The sequence below is a fragment of the Mus musculus genome, chromosome 5, assembly GCF_000001635.26.
Source record: "Mus musculus strain C57BL/6J chromosome 5, GRCm38.p6 C57BL/6J".
NCBI classification, from domain to species: domain Eukaryota; kingdom Metazoa; phylum Chordata; class Mammalia; order Rodentia; family Muridae; genus Mus; species Mus musculus.
Window position 1 is genome coordinate 107,430,473 of NC_000071.6, and position 26,443 is coordinate 107,456,915.

Below are 26,443 nucleotides of genomic sequence, written 5' to 3' on the forward strand. Positions count from 1 at the left end.
CAGTAAGAAATTGATACTATAATTCCATTGAACACTAGAATTCAAGTTTTACAGGGCAAGATATAATTTTTAAAAGCTGATGTACATTGTAGGACTGCTGAACTGTAGGCATGCAGACAATTTTCTTATGAATAAATCCAGTCCCAAGACCCTTAGCAGACCCCAAACTGCAGATGACCCAAACCCTATATGATAGACACCTTTCCCGTCTTAACCAAGCCCTTACTGTATACTGTGGCTGTGACTCTTTCAGTCTGAAGTGTGATGATCAAATTAGCACCATTATTTTTCTCTTTTTTTCACAGTACAATTTTTCTTTCATTCCTCCTGGGAAATAACTACTTTTTTAATTAAAAGTAGTACTTATGGCTTCTCTTAGGCATTTGGGGGCCACTAGTGGGTGAGATTAAATAATACTGAACAATATGTGGATTTTATTTTGACAAGTGATGCACATCAAGACAGTCTATCTGAAAGTTGAGTGGATAGAGGGAGGCACATGCAGCCCCGCTCTCCTGGCTGAGATGATTTGCATCTCCAGGTGGGATGAAGCTGAGCAGAGGGAGATATCACATTGCTCAGACACATATCATTTCTGTGATGCTTTTCAGTTCATATTTTTAAACCCTGGTGGACCACAGGTGACTAAGACCATGGATGAGGGTTAGGGACTGACTACTGCAATACAATGTTATAGTCAAATATTACTCCACATCTGGCCCACAGAGCATAAAAGAAAGATGGTGTGAGAACTGTTTCTTAAGAAGCATCTAAATGCTTTTTAAATTTAAAAATTAAAGGATGTAATTAAAGAAAGCTGAGGGAGTAGAACGGTGCATTGTATAACAAGGCACAGAAGGGATCAGTGCTGCTCTAGTCAGGGCTGTCCACTGTCTTGGGATAGCCTCTCTGGCAAAAGAGGCAATTAGTAACATGGCAAGTCACAGCACCTTTGTGACATTTCCTGCATTACAGACAGTTCTCATAGTGAAGGAGAACGTGGAGTGTCCTCAGAATTCTCATTGTGTCATAGTAACCTCTAGGCACAATAAAAGTTCAATTTGTTTAAAACCATAGACTGGAGTCTTGGAGTCTTGTAACAAACATGCATGGTAGGGAGTATCGCCAACTTAAAGATGTGAGAACAAGTTTTAACATGTAACTTTACCAATTCCCCTTGTGTAATGTTGGCACCTGGAAGAGGTCTTCCACGGAGATCCATCTTGCTTACCAAGCTTTGGTACCCATAGCTCCCTCCTCTTGTAGTAGGGCTAACCCGATACATGTCAATAGATGTGAACTCAGGGACCTAAACAATCACTTTCATTTCGGGAAAAGGAATTCAGATTACCAGTTAGTGAACACAGCAGGAATCCTCAGTGCAGCATGGTCCGGATGGTGACTGCTCCCAGATCCAGAAGAGAGCCTAGTTCACACTAACTGGCTCTATGACGTCTCGAGGACTGCAGGAAACAAGGGAATCGTCCTGGAAACCGTGCTGACACAGTTAAGTAGATCTTATTTTAGTCAAGTTTCTTTTCAGTTTAGAATGTTGACTGGTTCATGTAGACTAATCTTAACAATATAAGCCCCACATGCTATAGTCAGTTCAGGCCTATTAGAATTAATGTACCCTATTTTTTTTTAAGGATTCATGTTTTGCATCTCACACGGACACATTTGTGCTCTCTTCTCACTCCTCCTCCTCCTCTTGCTCAGCTGCTCTTTCCCACCCCCTTTGCCCTTCCCTACCTCTTTGCTGGTTCCCTTCTTTCTCTACCACTTTCTTCTCTCCAGTCACAGAGCCTATTACTCTCTCTTCTCCACCTCTTCATCTCTTAAAATCTATTCTTCATAAATTTCTATGTATGGAAGAGGGCTCATAAGTTCTTAAGGTGCCCTTTCTTACACGTCCTGGCATAAAGAGAATGAAATCAGCAAAGAAATCAATCTGTATGGACAGCAGACAAAGTTCATGAGTTAGCTCTCACTCAGCCCACAGCAAACTTTACTGGCATTGCCACTTACATTTGAAAGTTGCAATTCCATTCAAATTCGTATTTCCTTAGTAAGTACATAGGAGTAATCTAATACCAGAAATTGTTATGTGAAAATTTACTAACCATATATATGTGACCAAAACCAACAGCACACCGTGATTGTTCTCTTGATGAGATTCTAACTCTCCTGTGGATTTTCCCCCCTAATTTTAAAGGTAGTGCATCATTTCCTATTAACCAACAATTAGCTGTAAGGGCGCTAATTACATGCAAACACGGAAATAGCCCTTGGATGTGGAGAAAGGAATAGCCATAACGCTGAGAAGCCGGCTTCATGGCTCATCAGAACCAGCACCAGGATACCATAGACTCCACAGAGGTGGAGGTGTGGGACAGCAGGACTGCGCAGGAGGTGAACAAGTCCTTATATCCTCCGGCAGTGGACAGTCCCTTCACTCTCAACACTCACCTGAGTGCTTGGCGCTGGGCCTGCACCATCATCCTGGGGACTGTGCTGGTACCCGTGCGGGTGTCCTGCATTGTCTTCCTCCTCATCCTTCTCTGGCCAGTGGCCGTACTCTCCGCCATTAACTTGCCTACTCAACCTACCAAACCCATAAGGAGATGGAGGAAACATCTGATAAAGTCGGCCCTGGTATTCTTGTTTCGTTTGGGGTTCTTTTTTGCTGGGTTCCTGGTTAAGGTCAAAGGGAAAAAGGCTACCAGAGAGGAGGCCCCCATCTTTGTCTCCGCACCACACTCCACCTTCTTTGATGCAATCGCCGTTGTTGTGGCGGGGCTCCCTTCGGTGGTCTCTGATAGTCAGCTTGCGAGGGTCCCATTGGCTGGGAAATGCATCCTGGTAACTCAGCCTGTGCTTGTGAAACGAGAAGACCCGAATTCTAGAAAGACTACCCGGAATGAAATCCTCAGACGAGTGAAATCTAAAATGAAGTGGCCACAGATTCTGATTTTTCCGGAAGGATTGTGCACCAACCGCTCCTGTCTCGTCACTTTTAAACTAGGAGCCTTCTCCCCAGGTGTCCCTGTGCAGCCAGTGCTGCTTAGGTACCCCAACAGCCTGGACACAGTGACCTGGACTTGGAATGGGTTCTCAGGCTTCCAGGTATGTATGCTTACTCTGAGTCAGCTCTTCACTAGAGTGGAAGTCGAGTTCATGCCTGTTTATATCCCAAGTGAAGAAGAAAAGAAAGACCCCATCCTTTTTGCCAACACAGTCCGAATCAAGATGGCAAACGCTTTGAAGCTGCCTGTAACCGATCACAGCTTGGAAGACTGTAAACTGATGATATCTGCGGGTGCCCTTCAACTACCCATGGAAGCTGGCTTGGTGGAATTTACAAAAATCAGTCAGAAATTGAAATTAGATTGGGACAACATCCACAAGCACTTGGACCAATATGCTTCGTTTGCGGTCTCCTCAAAAGGAGGCAAGATTGGAATTGAAGCATTCTCACGTTATTTAAAACTCCCAATTTCAGAGCCCTTGAGACAGCTTTTCTCTCTCTTTGACAGGAATCAGGATGGCACCATAGACTTCCGAGAGTATGTGATAGGTCTAACTGTCCTGTGCAACCCATCCAATACGGAGAAGATTCTGCAAATGTCATTTAAACTTTTTGATCTTGATGAGGATGGTTATGTAACAGAACGGGAGTTGACAACTATGCTTCAGGCAGCTTTCGGAGTGCCAGACCTAGATGTTTCCACACTCTTCCAGCAGATGGCTGGCAAGGATTCAGATCAGGTTTCATACAGAACTTTTCGGAGGTTTGCCCTGAAGCATCCAGCATATGCCAAATTATTTCATTCATACATAGATCTCCAGGCAGCCTATATATACTCATTACCAAGAGAAGTATAAACATTTCCCTAATATTAAGATGTTCAAGGCATCCTTGGAAACAGGAAAAGAACTTTTAGGTGGAAATGATGAACTAAATAAAAATTATCCTTTGAGGAAAAACTCAGTGGTTTTTACTCTAAGTAACATGGATACTGTCTTGGAAAAAGCAACTTGGGTAAGGGCTTCCATCTTTGAGGAAAGCCAGGCCAAGCACTCAAGCAGAAGTAGAGATGGGGACCATGGAGGGGTGCTGCTTACTGGCTTGCTCCCCGTGGCTCACTCAGCATACTTATACAATCCAGGACCATTTGCCCAGGGAAGGCACCATTCACTATGAGCTAAGCCCTCTCACATCAGTATTCAAGAAAATGTACCACTGACTTGTCCACAGGCTGGTCTGATGGAGACAATTCTTCAGTTGTGGTCCTTTCTTCTCAAATGGCCCTAGCTTGTGTCATGTTGACAGAAACTAATACACACAGATATTATATGTAAAATATGCTTGAGGAATTATAATGCCTTTCCCTCCCTTAAGATAATGTTCATTGGGCACAATGGCATATGCCTGTATTCCCATCCACCCAGTAAATAAGAAGCAGAAACAAGGCTTTACAACCAAGCAAACAGACTTAGACTTAAAAAGATTTACAGCTTGCGTTGGGGTTTTCCTTTTCATTGATAATAAACTGTCCTCAAGCTCCTGTTTTCATTCTTAAATTATTTTAACATGAAATTAAGAACTCCAAGAAGGGGGCCCTGGTTTTCCAGGTATTATATAGTGGCTCTCTACTGGGACTCCCTAGGATTTCTGAGAGAATGGATGGGTATCCAGGAGGAGGGAAGCCTGTGAGCTGCAATAGCCTAGAAACTAGCACAGTGCAGGAAGAGGGGTTGTGGGGGGTGAGTAGGACTCGGAGGCCAGTATGGATACTGACATTTATACCAGGTGCTTGTGAATAGGGAACTGTAGGAGCCTGGATGGATTTTGATCTGCTGATAGGGATCCCACAGATGTATGTCAATAGAGAACTATACCACTTCTACCAGAGGCAATGGAAATGACTCCTTTTTGGCTTACAAGGAATCTAGTTCACAACTTCCTGAGAAATATTTAATCTAAGTGACAGAAATATTTCTACAATCCAGCTTGAGCTGAACTTAGACTCAATTTTGGACCAAGCCAGGGGCCTGACCTTATGGGGTGTTTTAGGGTACCCTTTGGACCTGACAATACATAATGGAAATTTACTTAGCTGTAAAGAAAAAAATGTAATGACGTAATTTGCATGTAAATGCATGGAATTGGGAAAATATATATGGAGGTAACTTGGGTGCAGAAATAAGAACACTTTATAAATGGATGGCATGGCATGGTTAAGGGGAAGGTTTTATTACAGAAATGTGGGAGAGAACAGCTAGAGGCATCTGGAAGAGTCTAGAGCAGGGGGAGGGGTAGGCTGAACATGATCAGCAGACTGAAACTGGGCTTGAGAGAAGCAGGAACAACAGAGATAGATAGATAGATGACTGAGATAGATAGATGATAGAGAGATTGATAGATAGGAAGGAGAGCAGAGGGAAGGAAGTAGGAAAGAAGAGGGTGGGGGAAAGCAGGGGTGGGGTGGGGGGAGAGCATAGCCAAAATAGCAGGGTAAGCCCATGAGCTGGAGACATTTACTGTTGTGGAGGAGGTAAGAAGGGCAGCATGTTGACACGAACTCTGAAATATGTAACAGGTACTTGTGATAATGAGGGAGCCTGGAGGCCAACATGAACTTTGGTATGCTAACACACACCACAAATGGCTTCACAAGTTCCCGAGGAATGCTGGACTTTTGTCTAACCACCAGAATTTGGAGAGATGGAATTTCATTTGGGCCTGACATATCGCACATTTGCATTAATAAAAGCAGATCCTAGCTTGGAGTCTTTAGAGCCACACGCTCGACTTAGAATAGTATAAAAGCCTTACAATTTAAGGACTATTGGGGTGGGGAAGCCCTCAAAAAAATGGCAGATAACTTAATAGTTGTGATATGAAACCAGATGGGGCAGTGGAGTTAGGCATGAAAACAGGAAGCTGTGAATCATGAGAGGGTTAACCTTCACTTTTTTTTTTTTTTTTTTTGGTTTTTCGAGACAGGGTTTCTGTGTAGCCCCGGCTGTCCTGGAACTCACTTTTTAGACCAGGCTGGCCTCGAACTCAGAAATCTGCCTGCCTCTGCCTCCCAAGTGCTGGGATCAAAGGCGTGTGCCACCACGCCTGGCCCTTCACATTTTCTTAATCCAAATCATTTATTCCTCAAAGCTAAGTAGGTGTAATGAGCACAGTAAAACAAAACAAAACAAAACAAAACAAAAAAACATGCATTTTAGATTTGTAAAAATAGCTTAGCCAGGAATTCCACTGAACTCAAGGCTGCACCTGATAACCAAAACCTAGTGGCACCACTTAGATAATTAGACACAGCCCTAGAATCCCGTTGACGCCAGTAGATAGAATGTAAACAGAGATTAAGAGTCTGCCCTGTGGCTGGAGAGTCTCTCCCAGGATCCTGACCCTTAATCAAAGACTGTTAGAGTCGTCTGATACAGGCTGACTCCATGACAGGCTTCAAATTGGCAGTCCAGGAGACTAGGCCTAAGAACTGGGCAAATCCAGGCAAGCCCAGGCAAGTCAGTTACTAGAAAAAAACCCTGGCTTTAGGCAGCTGGTCAGAAACTGCCCTGCCATCAGAAGCTGTCCTGCCACCTGGCCTGAAGCAAGGGCAAAGGGTCAACAACAGTTTCCATCCCCCACACCCTGGTAACGGAATATTCTTAGAGATGGAGCAAGATGAAGGTTATCTATCCCAGAATCCCCTAATGTGCTTAAATCAGGCCTGCGAGCTCACTTGATTGTCTCTGTCTTGGTAATGGGAGACCCCAGCATGCTGGACTTCTGTAGAATAAAACACTCTTTGTGTTTACATACTATTTGAGTCCTAGGTATCATTCCTTGGCGAATCATGGACCCTTATATAACCTTCAGCTAAGATACATCACCCAGTTAAGCAGCCTTAGGGAGATGGCCTTGGGACCATAGGAATTTAGGGCATGAACCTTATGTGATGACCCTCGGCATACTAAAATATAACTTGTGCTATACCAACTATGCCTATCTACCTCCTTGCTCAGGACATTAATACTCACTACTGGAAAACTCTTGTGATCCCATCCCCCACCTTACCCCCAACCCCCATCTTTCATAAAGAGGGCAGAGGATGCAGACACCCCAGAAAGAACACATACAAATTCTTCTCACATTGATTTCAAGTCACTTCTCCATAACACTCATTAAACGGTTGACTTAACACCAACCAGTAAGAAGAAAGAACAGATTACAGCTCTGGGGACCTTCCCTTCAGGTCAGTTAGGAGGGCGCAAACAGGCCAATGTAAACAGAGCGAGTGCGCCTGCGCAGCAGCGCCCGGTCACGTGGCTACGGGCTTTGAGTCCTAGGCGCGCGGTGCCTGGTCCGCAGCATTTAGGGACCGGCTGCAAACTAGGTGGGGGCGGGAATTTTCCTTCCGGGGCGGATTCGGCTGCGCGCTGTTGGGCTCGGGAACGCCCCCGTACCGGTCCAGCGCGGCCTGGCACCGGGGTTCTGCGGCCGACATGGCCCACTGTGGAGCGGGAGGTGCGGCCCCGGTGGCCCTTCTGAGTTCCCCGGGGCATGGCAGGAAGGGGCTGCCCAGGAAGGGGCCCGGGGAGCGGCGCCGGCTGAAGGCGGCGGTGTCGGAGCAGCTCAGCCGCGACGTGCTCAGGTAGGAGGCGGGAGCAGCGCTGCTCACTCCCTCCCCGCCTCGCTGCAGTCTCGCTGGGCGCCTCCCTCCCAAGGAGGCTCAGCCCGACCCAAGGAACCGGTGTCTAGGCACTCAGAAGGAGGACAAAAATTAGACCTACACGATGCGTTGCAACCAGTGTTTCTAAGGTTCACACACCGGCAGTGGCTGTTGCTGAGTTCGGGCTGCGTCCAGACCCTGAAACACATACCATGTCTTTAAAAAGTTGGAAGAAAAATTATTCAATTAGGAAAACGAGTGTTTTCTTGACATGAAGGACCGAACCGTGTGCCTTTAACGGGGCAGCTCAGGGTCACAGCTACCATTAATTCCTCTATGCTCTTAGCAGGGAAGGCATAATTCTGACAGGTGGGCAAGATGAACCCGGCCATCAACTAGTGGGGGAAACACATACTGCTGTACTGAAAATAATTCTGGCAATAGCTCTGCTGTGCAAACCTCCCATCCACCCAAGTGGTCAGACTTGCAGACTCCTGTCTCTATTTAAATTGTTCAAAGTGCAGACTGGGGCTGGAACTCGATTTAAAGATGACGGCATATATGAAAATGCATCTCCTAAGGTGTGTATATAAGTTAGTAAAAATTTACTCAAGGCCAGCTCTTCCTTAGGCATTAATTAGCCATACGCAGACCTGTGATAAGTGCGGGAGTGATTTCTTACTGGGAATGCGTATTCTTTCTATAATAGTGTGGGTGATGAGAACCAAACCCAGGCCCTCTGCAAGAGCAATGCTGCTAACCTCTGGATCATTTCTCTCTTATTGCACAATACTTTCGTTTGCTTATTTGGGTTTCGTTGTTTTGTTTTTTGGGTTGTTTTTTCTCAATGTAGCCCAGACTGTTCAGGAACTCACTCTCTAGACCAGGATCACAGATCAGCCTGCCTCTGCCTGTCATTAGAGGCATCTGCCACCACACCTGGCTTTATTCTACAAATCTTACTGTGAACAACTGTGGAAATTTGGGGATCTTCACGTTGAGCTCATATGTTTATCGGGAAAAAAAGCTGAGGTCCTCTTCTTCATAGTCTTCATAGTCTCATTAATAAAATGATTTTAAAAACAGAGTCAATAGGCAAGCTACATGTCTTATCAGCTGCCTGGAAGCATGGGGAAGAGAAAGCCGTGCCTTTTATATCAGGTCTAAGAAAGCTGGTAGGCTACCCAGTGGAGAACAGCTGCTGTGTGATGTGTGAGCTACTTCCAAAGAACAGTGAGAAAGTCCAGAGTGTATGGGCCAGTGTCTAAAAGAAAAGGATAGAAAGGAAAAGAAAACCTTATGCTTTGAGTTAGGACTCAGAAAAGCAGGCAGGTTTCTGTTGTTAGAGGAGCCCATTTGCCAGTGGTGACTACTCAGACACAGTTTCTAGCCAATTGAAAGTATTTGTTCCTATTGGCTGGGACCTAAGTGTACTCCCAAGCATTTAGGTGAGGGGCTTTTAAAGCCACTTCCCCTGTATTGTGCAGCTGCAGGGGGAATTTTGCACAAGCAAACACTGTAACAGAACTTGAGCAGTTAACTGGAGGGGAGGTCTGCACAGTAGGCAGTTTAACAAAAAAGCTAAATTGGCTGGAATCTGTTGACCTTGGATTCCTACAATAGAGTTGGTTAACTTTTTTGTGGGATTCTCTATCAAGGAAACCAAATGTTAGTTAAACCTGAAATGGCCTCAGCAAGAATATGAGATGGAGGAGCCTCTGCGCTGTCTTGCGCTGTCACAATGTCATCATGCTGCAAGTGGCTGCACTGAAGGATGGGCTTCTGGGGAGGAAAAGTATATTATCTCAATATTCCTTCTGGGGGTTGTGCATTCTTAAAGGTACCACTTGCTACCTGGATTATCATACAATTTCTCCACAGAAGTTACCTTGCTTAACTAGCACATGAAGCTAATGTCAGCTTAGTATACAATCCAGTTCAGATGAGATTAAAGTATTGAGATTTATGATAAAAAGCCAAGGTCATATAAGTAGATTTGAGCCTGTCCTGGTTAGTTTTATGTTAATCCGACACAAGCTAGAGTCATAGGAAAGAAACTCAATTGAGAAAATGCCTCTCCAAGATCCAGCTGTAAACATTTTCTTAATTATTGTTTGGGGAGGGTCCCGCCCATTGAGGGTGGTGCCACCCCGGGCTGGTGGTCCTGCACTCTATAAGAAAGGCTGAGCAAGGCAGCAAGCAGTTCCCTTCTGTGGCCTATGCATCAGCTCCTGCCTCCAGGTTCCTGTCCTGATTGAGTTCCTGTGCTCACTGCTTTTTAGTCCATAGAACTGAGTAAAATAAACCCCCTTTCTTCCCCAAGTTGCTTTGGTCGTGGTGTTTCACCACAGCAATATTAGTCCTAACTAAGGCAGATTGTTTTATCTTGAAGATATTTGTGGTTATGGCAGACAAAATGACAGAATGTGAAGGTAGATAGGTTAAGACTGTAGATTATAATAGGGCATTCTTGTGTACTTAAATATTTGGGATGGATTCTGAGGGTAGTTCAGAGAACTGTTGGTGTTTCTAAAAAAACAAACAAAACAAAACAAAACAAAAACCAACCAACCAAACAAGAAATAGAATTAACATTGAGATCTTGACTTTGGGAAAAGAGAAATTAGAAACAAACAAGCCAGGTAAGAGATTTTATGGTAGCTGAGGGCTACATGCTGGCAGTGGAAATGGAAAAGTTACAGGTTTGTTGAGTGAATATATGTGGGCGAGCCGAGACAGGGAAGAACAGGAAACAGCTCCAAATCCTAGGACAGTTGAAAAAGAAGTATATATGAGTATTCGGGAGGCTGTATCCTGACGACAACTAGACGTGCATCTGAAGAGATGAGCTGAAGAGAGCTCAGACAAGCAAGTACAGATGAAGGATTGGTGGCATCACCAGAGCCCAGGTTATCTATCCAGACCAGAGATTGTTCACCTTCACTCCTACATCCAGCCAACGCCAGTTACTACCCACACGTGTTTTCATTTCCTCCTCTCTGCCATCATGGACCCCACCTAGCTCAGGCTCCTGGCATCATCTGTTTGTACTGTAAGGTGGTTTGTCCTCCTCGCTTCAAGTCCCGCTTTACCCAGCTAACGGCTGATAATTTGCCTGTTAGTTGGCTCTCCTCTTCTAGGGTCTGTATACGTTCTTTGCCTCTTTTTCACCTTCATGTCTGCAACTGCAGAGTCAGATAGGAGGATGTGGGGTTCGGCTTTAAAAGCCCCTTGCTCTTTCCCACACCCAATCTGCACACCCCCCCCCCCCCCCCCCCCGTGGATCAGTTGGTTTGCCTTTCGGAGCGAAGCCAGGAGCTCCCTTTCCCGTTGTTTTTGTAACCGATGCTTAAACGTCTTTAAAGATCACACTTAGTAAATGTATTTTTCAATTTGATCTTTTTTTTTTTTTTTTTTTTTTTTTACTTAGTCACTTTACATCCCACCCAGTGCCTCCTTCCCAGTCACACCCTCCAACAATCATTCCCCTCAACTACCCCGCTTCTTCTCTGAGCTGGTTGGGGCCTTCTGCTTATACCCACATGCTGACACTTCAAATCTCTGCAAGGCTAGGTGCTTCCAATCCCAGCAAGGCCAGACAAGGCAGCTCAGCTAGTAGAACATATCCCTCATATAGGTAACAGCTTTTGGGATAGCCCCTGCTCCAGTTGTTTAGGACCCACATGAAGACCAAGCCTGCACATCTGTTAAATACGTGCGGAGGCCTAGGTCCAGCTTGTGTATGTTCTTTGTTTGGTGGTTCAGATTCTGAGAGCCCCAAGGCTCCTGGTTAGTTTACGCTGTTGGTTTTCCTGTGCAGTTCCTATCCCCTTCACAGCCCACAATCCTCTTTCCTATTCTTCCTGAAGAGTTCCCAAGCTCCATCCACTGTTTGGCCGTGGGTGTCTGTATCTGTCTGAGTCAGCTGCTGAATAGAGCCTCTCAGAGGACAACTTGCTTCCATCTGGTCACCCAGCATATCTTGTAGTCGTGTGTGGTGTCTGTCTGGGCTGATTGGGGGTCAGGGTCAAGGAGTGTATTTGCTGTTGAATGTATCGTGCCTTTTAATTTTCAGATCTGTCTTTCTCTACTGTGCTTAAAACTCCAGAGGGGCAGGCATTATGTTTTAGCCTTTAGTGGTCTTTATGTTCTTAGTACATAGGTCAAAATGCTTAGTAACTAAACTTCAATAGGAGTCTGAAGTGCTTTATATAGGTTATGCTATGATTTGAATATTTGTTCTTTTCAAAGTACAAGCTGGAATTCATAACTGTCATTGGTTTGTTGTTAACTGTCAGTGGGTCCTTAAATTGTGATTAGGCCTTAAATGATCCCTTCTTGTGGGTAAAAGCGGCTCCCTAATTAAAGAGTGAATCTGGGGCTAGGGAGATGACTCAGTCAGGAAAGTGCTTGCTGTTGAAGCATGAAGGTCAGAATTCAGTACCCAGAACCTCCATAAAAGCTGGGCATGGCGGCGTACTCTGTAATCTCAGCACTTGGAAGGCAGGCGGGATGGTTTGGGGGGTTGTTGGCCAGCCAGCCTAACCAAATGAGGCAGTTTCAGATTCAGTGGAAGATCCTGTCCTGAAGTAAAAATGTAGGGGCCTATTAAGATAGACTCTTGACATGAGCCTTTGACCTGCATGGATGGGTACACACACACACACACACACACACACACACACACACACACCATGCAAAAGATTGGCCCTCTTTTGGCCCTCTTTCCACCATTCCATAAAGCATGGAGGCCTCTTACCAGATGTTAGCACCTTGAGATCAGAAGTTGCCTGTAGACCTGCAAGCCAATAAACTTGTTCATTGTAAACATCTTGTCTGTAGTATACTGTTACAGCAATATAAAATAGGCAGGGCAGGCCAAAACAGTAGAAGGCAAAGAGAAAGACAGAAATAAGCTGGGCTTTTGCAACACTGGGCCTTTGCTCCAGTCTGCTTTTTCTCTAGCTTTCACTTTTGGGTGAGCCAGTAAACACTCCTTAATGTTTAAGATTTTTAACTTAAAGAAAATGCAAGATACACTTGCACCTGATACAAGTGGTTTTATAAAACAAAAAATACACACACTCCCCTCTCCCTCTCCCCCCTGCTCTTACACACACACACACACACACACACACACATTCTGGTTATCTCTTATGGACAGGATTTCCCATTGGTTTTTGGCTACTCCTGAATCTACTTTTGCTGTTTGAAGGAATCTAATGTAAGCCAGGTGGGCCCAGCTAAAAGAGGCCTAGCATAAGCTTCAAGTTCTGATTCTCCAGCTTCAGTCTCTGGTGTGTCTGAAATTCCAGGCATGTGGGGATCAAACTCATATGATATGATATGCAGGGCTTGTACCCACAGCTGGCTGTCCGTCTGAATGCTTCCTTACTTTATAAGGGGTAGTAGGGTCAGCTGAGATGCTGGGTGGGAGAGAGGACAAATTGGGTATATAATCTGAGTTTTCAGCAAAATTTTGAGAACACAACACACTTTTGTTGTTAAGTTTTGGATAAGTTTGATTGTACGATATTATTGTATGTATTCTATTTTATCATAGATAATATGCCTAATGTATAAGTCAAAATGTATGGCAGGTATGTATGTCTAGAGAAAATTGCCAGGTTTAGATTTGTAACATATTTATGCGGACAAGAAGGCTCTTCTGTAAAGTTACCTAAATGTCAGACTTTGTTCTCCTGGGAACTTGCCACATTAGAAGATTCAGGCCTTGAGCTGGACATTGGTGGTGCACACCGTTGATCCCAGCACTCAGGAGGCAGACGTAGGCTGTGAGTTCCAGGCCAGCCTGATCTATAGAGCTCCAGATCTACAGAGTTCTACGGCAGCCAGGGCTACACAGAGAAATCTCAATAAAACAACAAAACAAAAAGCCTGGCCTCAGCATGAGCCTCTAGAGTATGAAATCTGTATCTGCACGGTGATTGGTGAGGCTCAGCACAGCACTGTGACCCTGAAGTAAGTTACCTTCAAAAACGATCCGAGAAACAACCCTGACCAACCCAGAACGTATTTGAAGGTTTCAAAAGCTTCTGCTCTCTGAAGCGCTTGTTTCCTTTAGCATAAAACGGATCCATGGACAAGCAGATACTCTTTTTGTATACTAATGACACATTGTTTTTGCCCTTTGGGAATTCATTATCTAGTGGGGAGAGACACATAAAAATAATGATGCAATGACAGAAATGCTGTAATAGAGGTGTGGACCTTGTATAATGGGACTGAGAGAGGAGCCATTAGCCTGCCCTTAGGGGAGTCAGTGTCTCAGGCAGCTTGCCAAGCTTTCACTGTAATGGATATCTTTCCCAGTACATGGTCCTCCCATGGTCCATCGGTGTGATTGCCAATTATATCCTGCAACACAGAAATCCTCCGAGAACCCATACCTTGATGATACTGGTGATTTGGCATAGTGAAATAAAGTATTTTAAGTAGGTAGAGAGAAGAAATACATAGTACGAAGAAGCGAATGAATAGATTATGTTTTCTGTTATTTTCTATTTTTCAGTTTATGTAGACATGTAATCAGTGGGCTTTGCCATAACTATGCATATACACTAGGGATTCAAATGGGTTACGTCCCGAGCCTGTCGTTTAATGATAGATGAGAACATGATTGATTCCTTTGGGTGGGAATGAGAAAGGGCAAAACAGGTGTCACGTCCTTGACATCCAAGGCTGCATTTTAGACTTTGTCATTAACAGAACAAAGTTACTAGTTTCTTTCTTTTCTTTCCTTTTCTTTTCTTTTCTTTTCTTTTCTTTTCTTTTCTGTTTTTTGTTTGTTTGTTTGTTTTGTTTTGTTTTTGTTTTTCAAGACAGGGTTTCTCTGTGTAGCCCAGGCTGTCCTGGAACTCACTCTTTAGACCAGGCTGACCTCAAACTCAGAAATCCACCTGCCTCTGCCTCCCAAGTGCTGGGATTACAGGCATGCGCCACCACTGCCCCGCTGTTACTAGTTACTAATCTGGATTGTCTGATGTTGTGTCTGGTTTGTTGTGTTGACTGTTTACAGTTTTGGTTGAGTTTTAGTATGATTTTTGAACAATTAGTTCATTAATAAAACTTAAGAAGGTACATTTTTAAAGAAAAATCAATGTTAGCAGCTGTCTTAGGGTTTCTCTTGCTGCAGTGGAACACCATGACCAAAAAGCAAGTTGGGAACAAAAGGGTTTATTGAGCTTACACTTTCCACATTGCTGTCCCTCACTGAAGGAAATCAGGACAGGAAATCAAACAGGGAAGGAGCCTGGAGGCAGGAGCTGATGCAGAGGCTGTGGAGGGTGTTGTTTCCTGGCTTTCTGCCCATGACTTGCTCAGCCTGCTTTCTTGTAGAGCCCAGGACCACAGCCCAGAGATGGCACCACTCACAATGGAATGGGCCCTCCCCCATCAATCACTAAGAAAATGCCTTACAGCTGGATCTTATGGAGGCATTTTCTCAATTGAGGGTCCTTCTTTCAGATGACTCTAGTATGTGTCAAGTTGACATAAAACTAGCCAGGACAGGGCAGAAAATACGTTTTATTACTAGAATGAAGAAAATATTTTAAATGTTTTTACTTCTTTCATAAATCCTCTTTGTTTTGACTGCATTTCTAAGTATGCAGGTTGTTTTAAACATGTTACCTGTTTTTAGCATCACTAATCCAACTGTAACCTTTTTCCCTAACAGGCTTTTAAGGGAGGAAATCCACACAGACACCATTCTTTCTGTCAGTGGCTCGCTGTTCAAAGTGCACAAGGCAGTCTTGTTAGCCAGAGCTCCTGGCTTTCATTCCCATATCATTGAACACACATCAAGTGACCTAACAAATGAGCTTGTTCCTGTGGATGGTGTTGAAGCTTCAGAATTTAAAGCATTTTTACAGTAAGTGCCTCATCTTACATTCAACTATGATAAACAGTTGACTTTTTAAAAATGCATGTGCATATTCTCATTATGTCCATACTCTAGTCAAATCTTTCCATTTAAATGGCTTTGTTAATATTTGAGGCTTTGTATTGGCAAACTCAAGACTGATGCACTGCTGGATGTGGTTTATATGCCTATGAGTCAGCATCAGAAGGCTGAGGCAGGAGGATCACAAGTTTGAGGCCAGTCTGGATTGCATACAAAGACTCTGTCATGAATGAATGCTTGAAGAATGAGGTCTTGTCTCAAATGAATAAATAAATGAATAAGAACTTGATCCTGGTGCATGCCTTCAGTCCCAGCACTTGGGAGGCAGATCCATGCAGACCTCTGTGAGTTTGAGGCCAGCCTGGTCTACTGAATGAGTACCAGAAAGCAGAGGGGAAAGGAAAAAACCAGTCCTGAGGGAGAAGTGAATTCTGCATTTCCTGGTAGTTTCCTTTTCTACCCACCTCCTTCTCTTCCCCCCTCCTCTCTGGCCCCCTCCCTCACTCCCTCCCCCCTCTCCTCAGCTCTCCTGCACACACCAGCAGACCAGCTTTGCTGTGGAGGTTCTTCCCTTCTACCATGTGGGTTCCAGATACCAAACAGGTTGTCAGGTTTGATGGTAGGCGCCTTTTTCCACCTCTATTTTGCTGTTGGCTCTTCATTTTAAGCTCTAACAATTGCTTTGTTTTTGTTGTTTCTAATGTGAAGCACCTATACTTTAAACACATTGTAACTATAATTTATTTAAATTTATTTATTTATTTATTTATTTATTTATGGTATAGCTAGCTAGCTTGTCATTGAGTTCAAATATCAACTTAAAAATGTATGCCTTTCCCCTGGCACAGCACAGTTGTGGTAAGGACAGGCTTGGTAGTCAAGCTGAATCTACCACATCTAACTCTATGAACTTGTACTGACCACTTATATTTACTCCTTATCCAAAAAGTACATATACTGAAATACTCCTCATTGAATCATCTTAAACCTAAAGGAGATAATTATAATGCCCTTAACACGGTGGTCTGGCACAAAATTTAATGGATATTATTCACAGCAGTAGACACTGTAAAATACAGCTGTGGACTGTACATTTAAAAGAAAATCCTGGGAAGCCAGGCATGGTGGTGCATGCATTTAATCCCAGCACTTGGGAGGCAGATCCAGGCAGATCTCTGAGTTCAAGGCCAGACTGGTCTACTGAATGACTACTGGTCTACTGAAAGGACAGCTAGGGCTACACAGAGAAACTATGTTCCCAGGAGGTGGGGGGGGGGGGGAAGAAAGAAAGCAAGGGGGGAGGGAAGAGAGGAACAAATGAACTGGATGGAAGGATGGATAGAGGAATTTTAATCCAGCAATTTGGCTGCTCTGTTAAGGGATTACATCCAAAGACCTTCTAGGTCTATATGATCTAGCTGGAATTCAGACACCCCTAGATTACAGTGTTATCTGTCTAGAATTAGTCATGCCCTTAGTACATACCTCTAATCTTTAACAATGAAGGTAAGGTTAGTTTGTAGAAGGAAACAGCGGAGTTTGAAAGTGATGTCTAGTTGAGGGACAGATAGAATCAGAGAAAGGTTTGACAGCATGAGTCAGAGATAGGATATGCCCAGCTCTCACAAGAACAGCACAGGAAAGAGAGGCTACTAGAGACAAGTGGGGGTGGGGAACACACACACACACACACACACACACACACACACACACACACACAGAGAGAGAGAGAGACAGAGAGACAGACAGACAGACAGACAGACAGAATGGTGTGTGTAGCAGTTTTACCAGGATAGTTGTACAGAGACAGGTTGCAGAGACCAAGCTAGACACAGATGAAGACAGAACGAGCCAGGGAATGAGGAGCCAGAAGATTAGAACAGATTGCCAAAGGTAGTATGAGGCCAAGCATAGCAATTCAGTGAGAAGCCAAGAGAAGCTGCATTTAATTAGTCATCCTGGAAGATTAGATTGTACAGAGGCTAGAAGCTTCCAGGACTAGACCCAGGATAGTTAGAGAAAGAAGCGCTCTGGGCTCAGCCCAAGCTGTGTATTTGCACAGCTTGGGTACGGCTCTTATCCCATCATCTGAGACAACAAGTCAGAGATAAAAGTGACATTCACAAGGAAGGAAGGAAGAAGGGAAAGGCCTGAGAGTAGGCCAGAGCTTACGCAACAGGGAAACAGAGAGATCACATTAATATTAACTTTTATTTGCCATCATTAAAAGTGATAGGGAAGGGAACTGTAGCGGGGGCTCAGTGGTTTAGAGCACTTGTTGCTCATGCAGAGGAACTGGGTTCAATTCTAAGCATATACATGGTGGCTCACAACCATCCTAACTAGTTCCAGGGGATCTATTACCCTCTTCTGACTTCCATAGGTACCAGGCACCCACATGGTATACAGGCACACATGCAGACAAAACATTCATACATTTAAAATAATATAGTTAAATATATTTTTTTAAAAAGGGATAGCGAGGGCTGGTGAGATGGCTCAGTGGGTAAGAGCACCCGACTGCTCTTCCGAAGGTCCGAAGTTCAAATCCCAGCAACCACATGGTGGCTCACAACCACCCATAATGAGATCTGACGCCCTCTTCTGTAGCTGTCTGAAGACAGCTACAGTGTACTTACATATAATAAATAAATAAATAAATAAATCTTTAAAAAAAAAAAAAAAAAAAAAGGGATAGCGAATAGGCAAGCTGTGGTGGGACACACCTTTAATCCCAGTACTGTGGGTCAGAGGCACGTAGATCTTTGTGAGTTTAAGGACAGTCTGCTCTGCATAGTGAGTTCTAGAATGACTCAGTGTATGGGGGTGTGAAGGAAGCTCTGCGCTTGAGGACAGGGCTGGAGGGAGACATCTGCCTTCTCCTGTGCATTGTCCTGTTGTATAATTGCTCTCAGCTTCAGTTTTCTCAGCTCGGATAAGGAAGCTAGAATAGCTGGTTCTGTGCTTTATCCCATAATCACACTCTGTTCATGCTAAGTAGTCATGGTGGGTCTGTGGTTATGCAAGCTCCTTGAACTTGGATTGTCTGACAATGTGTACTTCATGAGCCACCTCAGCTACTGCTTTGCATATAGAAAGCGCTTATGATGTGTCGCCTCTATTTGTTTTTTAGTAGATTACGTTGAAATTTGTCATTAACATAAAGCCTAAAGGGCATATTATAATAGAAAATGATTTAGATTTTTCATTCTTTCCTTTTATGTTTTCTATTTGATTTTGAGACGGCATCTCACTGTGTAGCCATGGCTGGCCTGGAGCTTGCTATGTAGATCAGGTTGGAGTCACACTCCCAGAGCTCCACCTGTCTCTGCCGACCAGTGCTGATGTTAAAGACACGCACCATCACAGCTGCCCTGATTCAGACTTTTTAAAGAAAAAATTTGGTAAGATAGCATTTTGAAGTTTTGTGACATGAAATGCAATCATCTGTAAGGCGCTTCACTTTATTCATGAAGCTACTGAAACTCTCTCCTGCATCCTGGACTCTGTAGTCTGTGGTGTGCACTCTGAGTATAAAACAAAGCTCTGAAACACTGACTCATCTGCCCTTTGGAAACCGGGCTTTTGAATCACCTTAAATTCAAGTTTACCTTAAGATCATAAAGCAATATTCAGTTTTCAAAGAAGATTTAACAGTGTGCTTAGTGTGAGAGTATGTGTACGCACGTGAAAGAAAAAGGACCTCAGAGTTCAGTTTGGCCTTAGTAACCTAGGACTGCTACCATAAAGTGTCAGTCGGCTCAGCACAGGCCCAGGACAGAAACTCCTCTTCTCTCTGCTACGGCTCTTGTTACTCAGGGTGGGAGTGGGTAGTAGATTATTCTTTAGCTGTGTTTTCTGCATGTTGGGTAGGTATTTAGTCCAGAGCTTTGTTCATGCTAAGCATACATTCTACCACTGAGATACAAACGCCAGCTATGTATTTATTTTAATTTATTAGTTTATTTATTGAGAGGCGATCTTGCTAAGTTGCCTAGTCTGTCTGTGAGCTCTTGGGCTCAGGTGGTCCTCTAGCCTGAGGTTACAGCAGCTGCCACTCAGCTGAAGCCATGTATCCTTAAAAATATTTCTGAGATTATAGTTACAACATTTAGCCATGTACTCTTGATGCTTTGATTTCTGGAGTCTCACTTAGTTTCTTACTATATCAGAGGAAAGATTGCCCCTTCCAGGGTTAGCTGATTCCTACATGTAGCAAATGACTTGCCTGTAAATACTTCTTTCATTTGTAAGCCATCCAGTCATGAGTCCATGTACACAGCCACATACCTTCTTTTTTCCAACGCTCTCTTCTAAACACCAGGCCAGGTAGCAGATGGTGAGAGATCAGCCCTTACTCACATGCCCGCCCACAATGATTCCTAATCCTGTTCAGGTGCCACCTCATCTTGCTCATTCCCTCCCACAGAAACCACAAGCAAGGCTTTTGTTTGTGCTTTCTCATTTCCCTCCCTCTTGACCAACTCTGGCTTTCCCAGATGGCCCTGTGCAGCATGCACATGAGTGTGCATGTACCTGTGTCTGCAGGGGCCAGAGGGGCAGCACAAGTTTTCCGATAGCGCTCCACCTTACTCGCTTCAGATGAAGTTCCTTACTAAATCAGAGGTTTGCCAGTTTGGCTAGGCTGGCTCCCCAGCAGACACCCAGGATGCAACTGTCTCCATCCCCCAATAGGTTAGAGGACTGTGCGCCATGCCGTCATTTTATGTGTGTTCTGGGAAGCTGAACCCAGATCCTCATGCTTGTGCGCAAGCGCTCTTGCCCACTGAGCCAGCTCCCAGCCCCTCTCGTCTTAAATCCTGCAAGTCCCCCTCCACTCTTACAGTCTCGCTTACAAATTACAACCATGCCAAGAGACCCAATCAGCCTCATATGTGGCTTTTGTCCTTCATTCTGTCTGCACAGTGAATAATACTGACTTTCTCTTGTCCAGCCACTCCCGATTTCCTGAAGTAAATCTTCACTGGTTGTGTTGTATAATCGTGTTCCTATGTTGCTGGGTGCAGTTAGCTGTCAGTTTGTTGATGTTTTCCTTCTCATTTCCTTCCTCTTTCCCTTCTCTTCCTTTTTTCCTTCCTCTTTCCCTTCTCTTCCTTTTTTCCTTCCTCTTTCCCTTCTCTTCCTTTTTTCCTTCCTCTTTCCCTTCTCTTCCTTTTTTCCTCCCCCCTTTCCTTCCTTCCTTTCTTTCTTTCTTTCTTTCTTTCTTTCTTTCTTTCTTTCTTTCTTTCTTTCTTTCTTTCTTCCTTCCTTCCTTCCTTCCTTCCTTCCTTCCTTCCTTCCTTCCTTCTTTTGAGACAGAATGTCTCTGTGCAATCCTGGCTGCACTGGAGCTTGCTGTGTAGACAGAGCTCCTCCTGCCTCTGCCTCCCCAGTGATGGGAAGGTGCGCTGCACTGTGCCCAGCTGAGGATGTTTTCTTATACTAATCATAAGAAGTGGCTAATTTTTTCTTTTCTTATGATTTTTTTTTTGGTCTTTTTTACCTTGTCTGCTTTAACCCAGTAATCCTGGATGTCAAAAGTTAGTTGGGACATGTTTTTCTTCTACATTTTTGTACATGAAAATTATGAAAGATTTAATTCTTAAAGAGTTTAGGAAAGTTGCCAGCCAGGCCATCTAGTCCTGGTTTTTTGTTTGTTTTTGTTTTGTTTTGTCTGCAGGGCCTTATACATGTTAAGCAGTTACCACATCCTCAACACCATATGCCCTGGATGTGGTGTTGCACAGCCATAACCCCAGCACGTGAGAGATGGAGGCCACTCTCTGCAGCATAGCGAGTTCAAAACCAGCGTGGGACACAGGAGTTTTGTCTCAGAGAAAAAGACCAAAAAAAAAAATCACCTTTATTTTAATTAATATTTTATATTTTGTCTTTTAGGATTGTATATTCATCAAACAAAAACATAAAAAACTATGAAGAGGAAATTGTTAAAAAACTGAAAGTGGGAAGCTTAATGCCAGAAAAGGGGCCAGACGTCAGCTTCCCGCGGTATAGAACTTCGTCTGACTGTTTTCTTGGGAAAGGTGAAATTCCAGAGGATATTACTGGTGGAGGTGACTGCTTTATTTCCAAGGGTGAGATGTTTGTTGGATTTTCATAAAACTTTACAGCCATGTGCTGAGATATATTCTGTAATAGCGAAGAGCATGTTGTGGAGCTGCTCTGCCAGGCCTTGATTGTTTAAGAGGCCTGGAAAGGGGAGGCCATACTGCAGTCACCTTCCCATTTCCCTGAGTAACTACTGCAAATATAGCTACATATAGTTCCTCATTGTCTTTCAGCAACTTCAGCCTCAGTACTGCTGCCTCCATTTACCATGCTCCAATAAGAAGAGAAGTTCTAGCAAACATAGAGCTAGTTCTAACACAGCATATATAGTCCTCAAACGACCAGGAAACACAACAGTTGCCATAGCATGGAAACTTTGTCTTGAGGTATTTAAAAAAGAATGTAACCTGGTAAAAATGATAATCGGTTTCAGTGGTTAAATGGTTAAGAAACATATGAGTTGTTCATAATGTTCATTGTACATAAATACTACAGAGCATGTGGTATTCCATCTTGAAAATGACTGTTTTCTTATGGAAATAGGCATCAGAATGCTTACAGATTTAAAGTTAATTATTAATTGATAGAAAATGGAGATTAACTAGGCAGATGTTCTAACAGGAACCTGAGGCCTTTGGATCAAACAGTAGACCTTATATTATTCATGGACCACCTTGGAGCCATTTAGTTGACATTAAATTAATGAGGCACTGTAGTGAGACCTCATGTTACCATGCCTGTGCAGTGAAATTGCACTACAGAAAAAAACAGCAGCACTCCCACAAAATTAAGAAATGTTGAGGGCTTATGCATAGGGCACGATTGTGTAATAACTTACTAGTGTTTCACGAGGAGCAACAGCCAAACTGATTGACTCTCACTTAGAATTTGTTCTTATATTCATAATACCTAATTATGAATAAATGAGTAGTTTTGATTTTGAAGTAGGCCTGCCTATTCATTTGTTTAATCTCTTTCAAAATTCTAAGAAGCAGTTACAAACTGATTTTATTATTTTATACCCAGTGATTATAAGGGACAAAAGGCCCACAGAAGAATGGCCAAGTTAGTGTGTGATAACTAGTTGTCCTGCTGACAGGGCGCTCTGCCAAGGCCACCAGGAGTTCTTTACCTTGGCCAGTGAACCTGCGTGGAGAAGGCTCATTTACTACTCAGCCACTCTCTCCATGGTGGCAGAAATACCCATAATCCCTACACTCTGAGGTATAGTCTCGTAATTGCTTGATGTCTTCCCCAAAGAAGTGTGCACTGCCACCATGTCCTCTGTACAAGCTCCTTACTCCTGAGGCTCCATTCCAGTCATTATCACAGCTTTTCTTTGAGGACCTATTTGTGTTACATTTAAAGATAAAAGTAAATGAGACAGTGGTCCTGCCCTGAGTTAGTTTGGAGATAGTCATGTAGGTGTGGTACAGGTTGTTCAGAGAATACAGATAGAGCACATATAACCTGAACTACACTTCCAGAGAAAGTTGCATGGTGCAGGCAACTTCTTTTGCTGTAGTTTTGTTTTATTCTAGGGATAAAATTAGTTTACACTGTTGAGCAAATAGTCTAATGCTGAGCATATCCCTAGTCCTGTTCACCAAGTTGCCTGGCCTTGAACTCACCTTGAAGCCCACACAAGCCTTATGCTTGCTGTCTGCAGGCCTGCACCTGCATATGCTTTGGTTGAATCCCAAAGCAAAACAAATTAGTGCAGCAAAACTACTTAAAGGAATGATAGTCCAGGCGAAGTACAGGACTGCCTGCCTGGAAGCAGAGGGAAAGTAGGACATGGGCTTATTTATTTATAGTGGGAACAGGGAGGGTTAGGGTACAGGCAGGATGCAGTTAGAGACTTGAGCTTGTGAGAGTCATACAGAAAGGGTAACTGTGTTTGTCCAAAGCAGAGTAGTTATGAAAGAGTAAAAGAATTGCTTGCTGGAAATGTATTTGTATCTCATTACTCACAGAGGATGGGTTCCGAGGCCTTCTCTCACCCAGGACACCCAAGCCTGCTGATGCTTACATCCCTGTATGAAGAGCATAGAGCTATGTACCATTTCTACATCCCCTGTATGAAGAGCATAGAGCTATGTACCATTTCTACATCCCCTGTATGAAGAGCATAGAGCTATGTACCATTTCTACATCCCCTGTATGAAGAGCATAGAGCTATGTACCATTTCTACATCCCCTGTATGAAGAGCATAGAGCTATGTACCATTTCTACATCCCCTGTGTGAAGAGCATAGAGCTATGTACCATTTCTACATCCCCTGTATGAAGAGCATAGAGCTATGTACCATTTCTACATCCCCTGTATGAAGAGCATAGAGCTATGTACCATTTCTACATCCCCTGTGTGAAGAGCATAGAGCTATGTACCATTTCTACATCCCCTGTATGAAGAGCATAGAGCTATGTACCATTTCTACATCCCCTGTGTGCTTACAGTTCTAGGTTACTGAGAACACCTAACACAGTGTAAGCAGCTCTTACCCTGTGCTTTTTAGGAGCATTGACAAGAAAAGACCAGTCAGTGCTTGTTCAGCTCACATGTAACCATGCTGGCCTCAACTGTACAGTATGCTAATGTGAGTATAGTATGCTAATGTGAGTATAGTATGCTAATGTGAGTATAGTATGCTAATGTGAGTACAGTATGCTAATGTGAGTACAGTATGCTAATGTGAGTACAGTATGCTAATGTGAGTACAGTATGCTAATGTGAGTATAGTATGCTAATGTGAGTATGCAAATGAATGCTGGATATCCCGAAGATCTGTGAAATGATTGAAGGCTTTGTTTGCATGGGATCAGGGTAGTGCTTATTATTTGACAAATCCAAGTGTTCCTGTTGAGACTTTTCTGGTATTCTGGTATTTGTTTGTTCATGTGTGTGTGCTTGCAGGCAGGCATTTGTTTGTTCATGTGTGTGTGCTTGCATGCATTTGTGCGTGCAGAAGCCAGAAGAGGGTGTCAGGTCCGCTGGAGTTAGAAGTTATTGTAAGCTGCCTGATGTGGGTGCTAGGAACTGAACCCTGGTCCTCTGGAGGAGCCGCCAGTGCTTTTCTCTGTAGTTATTTTTAACTTGCTTTGCTTCCTTCCTTTTGTCTCTGTGTGAGATGTGTATGATCGTTTGTTTTGGTGAGGGTGGTGCTAGAGCATGAGCCCAGGACCTTTCTTTCTTTGTGAGTTTTATTTTTGGTTTTTATATATTGGCAGTGGTGCTAGGGAATGTGTTCAGAACCTTGCTTGTGCAGGCAGGTATACTGCTATTGAGCTGTGCCCTGCACTGCCCAGAGGCTGGAGTAGTTTAGTCTTTCTGGAAATTCCCATCTCGAGGTCATCTGGGGGCACTTCCCTAATTTGCCTGTTAGCCTAAAGTAGGTGTCATCTTTAAGGTCTCATTTATGGACAACAAAGATGCTTCTCTCAGAAAATTCTGAGAATTTTAGCACCTCTGCCAGGACCCAGGGAGACTGGGACCAAGTGTATGTCTTTATTGCCCACTGCTACAGTATAGTCAGATTCCGTACTGTTGGAGTACAGGATGAAGATTGTGATATTTAGTGTAACCCATCAAATTAACTTGGTTTCCTTTTGATATGTTTCTAGATTTTTCCATTTGTGTCAAGCACTTTTTTCACATCTCCCATTGTATTATATGGTTTAGGTTTTTGGAAGGAATTGTAGACGTTGCATCTTTCCTTGCCTGATGCTTAGCTCTTCAGATGTATATGTAGCATTTAATACATTATTCAGTGACTATTTCAGAGATGTGTTAGGCACCGTCCTAGGTCTGAAGGAATGACTGAAGTGCATCACTGGCTCTTTGTACCTGGTTAGAGAACTCAGGGTGAGGTAGGATCGACACTAGCCTAGAGAAGAAATGGAGATGTCTGCATAGGGGACATAGGAAGAACAGGGATGGAATCAGCAACTTCAGCCTCATTAAATATAGAGTGGTGGAAGATTTAAAGAAAGGAAGAAGAGGTTAGCCATTGAGGTGCCTTGGAGAAAAACGTGCAAGGCAGAAGAAGTGTTCAGTGCAAAGTCTGAAGGTGAGGCTATCCCAGATTGGAGATAAGAGGAGAATTTGACATAGAAATAAATGGACTGAAGTCAGAAAGGTTTACGGAGTCAGGTACTGTGGGGCTTGAAACACAATGCTAAAGACTGAGTTTTACTCCAAAAGAAATGAAATGAACAATATGAGTTATTTAAGTATTTATTTATTTTTATGTCATATATATGGGTATTTTTGCCTGCATGTACCATGTGCATGAAGAGGCCAAAGGGCACTAAAGCCCCTGAAACTGGAAACTGCATAGTATTGGCACAGAGACAGACAGGTAGATCAGTGGAGTAGAATTGAAGACCCAGAAATAAACCCACACACCTATGGTCACCTGATCTTTGACAAAGAAGCCAAAACCATCCACTTGAAAAAAGCAGCATGTTAACAAATGGTGCTGGTTCAAGTCTTGGTGATCGGTTTGTAAGAGAATGCAAATCGATCCATCCTTATCTCCTTGTACAAAGCTCAAGTCCAAGTGGATCAAGGACCTCCACATAAAACCAGATACACTGAATCTAGTAGAAGAGAAAGTGGGAAAGAGCCTTGAACACATGAGCACAGGGGAAAGTTCCTGAGCAGAACACCAGTGACTCAGGCTCTAAGATCAATAATCAACAAATGGGACCTCATAAAATTGCAAAGGACATGTCAGTAGGACAAAACAGCAAT

The 26,443-nt window shown here is 43.6% G+C and overlaps 2 protein-coding genes and 1 long non-coding RNA gene across 4 annotated transcripts in view; 2 read left to right on the forward strand and 1 right to left on the reverse strand.

The window, feature by feature from the left end:
* Positions 1-1,651, reverse strand: part of Gm17202 — a 61,505-nt gene extending 59,854 nt beyond the window's left edge. The window contains exon 1 of one of the 2 annotated variants that reach the window (XR_389494.4): positions 1,352-1,579. This is a non-coding gene — a long non-coding RNA (predicted gene 17202). Of the gene's footprint in view, positions 1-1,351 lie in introns of both variants that reach the window. The other variant, XR_880524.3, reaches the window with a different exon arrangement.
* Lpcat2b (lysophosphatidylcholine acyltransferase 2B) lies at positions 1,077-4,567 on the forward strand. Its single transcript, NM_027599.3, has 2 exons — positions 1,077-1,506; positions 2,216-4,567. Exon 2 carries the CDS (start codon positions 2,335-2,337, stop codon positions 3,883-3,885), a length of 1,551 nt encoding a protein of 516 aa, NP_081875.1. The 5' UTR covers positions 1,077-1,506; positions 2,216-2,334; the 3' UTR covers positions 3,886-4,567.
* Positions 4,568-7,457: 2,890 nt separating this feature from the next.
* Positions 7,458-26,443, forward strand: part of Btbd8 (BTB (POZ) domain containing 8) — a 74,631-nt gene continuing 55,645 nt past the window's right edge. The window contains exons 1-3 of the mRNA NM_001378266.2: positions 7,458-7,673; positions 15,391-15,585; positions 21,517-21,713. Of these exons, the coding sequence (NP_001365195.1) occupies positions 7,525-7,673; positions 15,391-15,585; positions 21,517-21,713 (541 nt within the window). The 5' untranslated portion in view covers positions 7,458-7,524. The remainder of the gene's footprint in view (positions 7,674-15,390; positions 15,586-21,516; positions 21,714-26,443) is intronic.

What these genes read in the sequence shown, in the direction of transcription:
- Lpcat2b (NM_027599.3), top strand. Translation starts at nt 2,335, where the DNA reads ATGGCTCATCAGAACCAGCACCAGGATACCATAGACTCCACAGAGGTG.